This window comes from Otolemur garnettii, unplaced genomic scaffold (assembly GCF_000181295.1).
Source record: "Otolemur garnettii isolate 467f Iridium unplaced genomic scaffold, OtoGar3 scaffold00310, whole genome shotgun sequence".
NCBI classification, from domain to species: domain Eukaryota; kingdom Metazoa; phylum Chordata; class Mammalia; order Primates; family Galagidae; genus Otolemur; species Otolemur garnettii.
The window spans coordinates 205,331-210,337 of record NW_003852705.1 but is presented as its reverse complement, the minus strand read 5'-3'; the positions used below and the strand labels follow the sequence as shown (position 1 = coordinate 210,337).

The following is a 5,007-nucleotide window of genomic DNA, read 5'->3' as shown; positions in this document are numbered from 1 at the left end:
TGCAGAATTGAAAGGCTGGGGAAATGTGAGATCTTGGCTCTCCATTAATAACCTGAGTGACCTCAGACAAGTCCCCCTCTTCCTCTCGGGCAGTGGTTCTCAACCTTCCTAATGCCGTGACCCTTTAATACAATTTCTATAGGTTGTGACCCACAGGCTGAGAACAGCTGCTCTAGGGCCTCAGTTTCTCCACTTGTAGTGGGAGAGGGTGGGGATGAGCACTGAAGTCCTCTTCAGCTCTGATCTTTTGTGAAGTTAACTGTTGAGTAACAACCATGCTTTAGGCAAGCCCCCAATTTTATTTAAAAGACCTGGCCCTGGTGCTCTGGAAGCTTCTCTTCCCGCCATAGCCACAGAGGCCAGCATGTGAGCATCTGGCCCAAGTTGCTGCTCTCCTAGTAGCTGAGACACCATGAAAGTGGAACTCATTCACTTAACCGGTCTTGTATAGGTGGATGTTTAGGTTGCTTTCAGGACTTGGTTATGACAAACGTTGCTGCAGCAAATAGTCTATTTCCCTTGTGTGTTACTTTTTGTGGGATAGATAAGTTTCTAGAAGTGAAATTGCTAAATCAATTCTAATGGTATTGGTGACAGGAAGAAATGACTACAAGGTGGCAAGCAAAGGTGAGCAGATTAGGACTTGGTGACAGAACTTTCTTGCAGAGTTGATAAGCCAGGAAGGCTAGACTGAAGACATTTTCAACACCCCCTGCCGCTCAACTTAAGGCTGGAAGAATGGGCTGAAGGAGTCCCCTTAGAGAGCCGGTCTCTCTCCAGCATTCTCCCTGGTTGGGCCCTTTCCCATCAGCTCCATCCAGGACCTCCAGGCCTTTAGAACATTCGGGATCCATTTCTATTCTCCTTTCTCACACTACCATTTTGACTTCTCCAAATGTAAGTGGTGCCCTAAGCCACCATTTCTTTCACTTTTGTTGGGAGGACACTTCAGTGGACCTAGTTATCCCAGAGAGGGAATCCCCTTTCTTCTTGGTAATGAGTAAACATCAGGCCTGTGTGAACACAGACACATTTACACATGAGAGTACACAGGTACCTGCAGAAGTTGCAAAGGCCAGGATGCCTAAGCTGACTTGACTGTAATTTCATCTTCCTATTATTCTCAACTTGCAGGTGGCAATGGAGGCTTCCTCCTTCTGCGGCTGAGTGTGGCCTCCCCAGAAGACCTCACCGACCCCAGAGTGGCAGAGAGGTTCATGTGGCAGGTGAGTGGGCATGTTCTGGACCAGCAGAGTAGAGGGAAGTGCGAGGTTCTCGGGGTGGGAGGTATAGGGGGAGATGTGCAGAACGCAGACGAGCAACTACTACAGGTGAGGGCAGCCTTGTTTCTTACGGAGCTTTAGGAGCTGAATTTCAGGATCCCCGCTGAATTTGCTGCTGCCTGGCTTCTTTGATTTTTTCATTCCCCTTCTCTTCAGCGTAAACAAGTTCTCCCAAGCCCACATTTCTTTAGGTCCTAGGAAACTCTCTGGTCCCTGAGGAGAAGGTCAGAGATATTGATGGGCAGATAGGCAGGACTCTTGGTTGCAAGCGGAAGAAACCTGAGTCATTTACATGAAATGAGAAATCTAGAAGTGCCTTTCCAGCTTCGGTCATTGCTGGATCCAGCAGCTCAGATACAATCATGGGGTTTCCTCTTTCTCTTAGCTCTGCTCCCTTCTTTTTCCACATGTACAGAAAGGTGACTGTGATAGCCCTAGATTCATAAGGCATGTCCCTGTCTCAAAATTTGTATATCAGATAAGTCCTTCTGACTTGTCTCATTGGCTTTCAAGGGCCGCCATGACTGACAGCCAAATCAGGACCACATAGGATGGGAAGGATGGACCCCAGAGGAAATAGAGATGGTAGGCAGAAAAAAAAAAACCAAGTATAGATATATGCTCTAGATAGAGACCAAGATTGGGACATATTTACACCACAACTTGGAATACCCTCCTAAAACCAGGATCACTGGGCAGAGCTTCCAATGGTGAAATTTGGGGATGGTTGTTGGGAATGGTGTGACTTATTAGAAGGTTAGACTAGGTCAGCACAGCACAGACTTCATGGGCCCACCTTTCTGAGGTATAGGTCCCCCCCTCTACAAAGTAGGAGATGGAACAAGATGTGGTGGGAAGTATCTAAGTTCCACTCACAGACTGACCAGCAAAAATGGGCCCAGTGCACAGTCTACCATGAATTGCCCCTTGAGCAGTGCCCCTGCCAACACCTCAAGCTTGCATCTGGCACCTTTCACAGTCAATGGGTACCACACAGCTTACCTGTGGCTCAGGCCGGGTGTCACTGCTTGTAAGGATAAGCCTAGCAGAGGTGCTGGCTGGGGGTCGAGGGCCAAGGGTAAGTCCACAACCAAGCTGGACAGATGAGATGCCTACCCTTAGCAGATGGAAGCAGGATGTAGCCATTGCAAGTGGGATCCTTTGTGGCAGGCAAAAGAAAATCACTTGCTGTCATAAGTAAAAGGGGCATACATTGGCAGGGTCCCATGGTACCCAGAATCGAAGGAATTCCAGAAGAGCAGCCTTGAAAAACAAGCAGGAGGAACCCACGGGGCTCTGGGGATTGGATAGTGGGAACATTCTGGTTGGGACCTGTCAATATTGGATGCTGCCACAGCCCATGTGCATCATGCTGCCTGAACACACTGTTGCATATCAGTTCTCAGTGCCTTTTTTGTCACTGAGTCACCTGTTCCAAAATCCTGAGTGGGAACATATGATAAGCTAAGCTTAGCTTTTGTGCCCACATCTCCCCACCAGGGGATGGGAAGAGGGAATATCTGGATCCTTGCAGCTCTTTTAGGGGTAGAGAGGCCTGCAAGGATTCCTTGAAATAGGGATTTCTCTAAATGTGACAGGGATTTGATGTGGGATAGCCCAGTAAGTGACAAATGCCCTTTGTACGAAGTAACAAGTATGTATCCTAGTTGAAGAGGGAAGCCGGGGTCAGACGTCAGATCTGAACCACCAAGCTGAAAGCTATTTCAGGAATCAGAAAAAGAACAGGGAGATCAGGAGCTGGCTGGACTGTTGAGGTGCAGGTGCCAGGCTGTAGGGGTGTGGGTTCTCATTGGGGAGCTACCACTGGGGTAGGACTCGGGGGTCAAATAATGACATTTGCAGCAAGATAGATCTGGGTGTGAATTCTAATTTCTAACTGTGACCTCGGGTGAGTTATTCCATATAGAATGAGAATGAGAATATCTGCTTCATAAGGTTTCTGCAGGGTTTAAATGGCAGTATGTAGAGGCTCAGGAAGTGCTGCTATCCTCCTCGTATGTTCTGTCTGTCCCACTGTCCTTCCTGATGGAAATACCACCTGGCTCCCTCTCTCCAGCTTCGACGTAACCTGCATGCCCACCTGCCTCCCATCCAAGTCTCCTTACTGCGCGTCAGGAGGGTCTAGAGAATATCAGCTGCTGCCAGGCATGTCCCATATGCTGGAAGAGGGACAGTGCTGGCTGGGCCTGCCCAATAGGCTGGAGCCACATTACTGTGCTGAGATGTACCTGGCAGAGTCCTATGAAGGGCAGCTGGCTTCAGCTCCCTACCCAGGATGTGGCGACAGGACCCTGGCTCACATATGCCTGAGTGAGTGTGTGTGAGGAGGGGGTCTTCCCCTGTTCCCAAAAATGTCCTTGGACTTCCTTGACACATGGGCTGTCTTTCAGTAAAGACAGCCCCAACCACCCATCTGTGTGCTCCCAACCTTGCATCCTCAGTGTGGCCCACAGGGTGTCTATTTACCTGTATTATGCTTTCAACATTTCTATAGGGATTTTGTGTATCCACAAGGCTACCACCTTCCTTCTCACTCCCCTGTTCTTGGTTTGGACCTTGGTGATGGCCCCCACTGAGGCCGGCCTCAGAGCGTGTTGAACACTGAGCTCCTTCCAGGCAGGCCCGTGTTCTCCGTATCCTCAGAGCCTACCGAGCACGTGGCTGAGGTTGGATCACACAGAATGTTTGTTGAATTGACTTGCATTTCACGCTCTGGATGTAAGCAGATTTCAAAGAAACTCTGCCATTCTCAATGATTCCTTCCTTAACTCTTAACTCACCTGTTATTATTGTTTTAATTAAACAAGGCTTTGTTGGTTTTTTTCTATTGTAAAACTTGCTTATGATTTTAAAAATTTTGAAAAATTCGAAAAGGCCAAGTGAAAAAAGAAGTGGGAAGAAGAAGGAAAGAGAAAGGAAGACATTTAAAAAAGTCTCCAGTGCTGAGAATAGTGTCTGGCATATAAAGGGTACTCGGTGAATATTTTAAATGAATGAAGAAAATAATGAAACAATGTTGATATTTCTCTGAATAAGGCGGGTAAGAATATTCAACTGTTTCCCTTCTATTTCCAGAGAGGGGAAGAATGAGTTTTATAAAGTAGGTTGGATAAAAATAACTCAAACATTCCTCCTGACATACTCGCTGGGCACCCACCCCAGAGAGAGGCTGTGCCCTGTGCCGTGTGGGGTGGGAACTCCAAGATGTCTCTTCCTGTAAGATTAGAGTTAGTAGGGAAGGTCAGACGTCTACAGAAATAACAAACTGAAAGAGCTTATTTACACTACATACAGCAAAAACAGAATGCCCTTAACACACAGAGAACTCTTACTAGGCAATAAAAAGACAAACACACCAGCAGAGAAATGGACAGAAGGCAATAAGCAATTCACAAAAGGAAACAGAAAATTGTCCTCCCCCGTCACAATGAAAAAGAAAGCTTAACTTCACTAGCAAAAAAAAGATAACCCAATATAGCAAGATAATACTTATTGTGTGTGTCAATAGGTAAAGATTTATAAAAATTATAATGTCTGTACTGATCTGTATGGGGTGCTGGGGGAAAGGGCATTCTTAAATACTCCTAGTGTGAATGAAATTGATATAGTCTTACTGGAGGACAATTTGACTATGTCTCTAAAGCCTTAAAAATGTGCCTATCTCTAAGCCAGCAATTTTGTTTCTGTTTATCTTTTTTTTTTT

The 5,007-nt window shown here is 46.6% G+C and overlaps 1 protein-coding gene across 1 annotated transcript in view; it reads left to right on the top strand.

Annotated features, from left to right (window-relative positions):
- The window catches only part of MUC20 (mucin 20, cell surface associated), an 8,736-nt gene extending 5,295 nt beyond the window's left edge, over positions 1-3,441 (top strand). The window contains exons 3-4 of the mRNA XM_003803463.2: positions 1,106-1,226; positions 3,361-3,441. Coding sequence (XP_003803511.1) covers positions 1,106-1,226; positions 3,361-3,429 — 190 coding nt within the window. The 3' untranslated portion in view covers positions 3,430-3,441. The remainder of the gene's footprint in view (positions 1-1,105; positions 1,227-3,360) is intronic.
- The last annotated feature ends 1,566 nt before the right edge of the window (positions 3,442-5,007 follow it).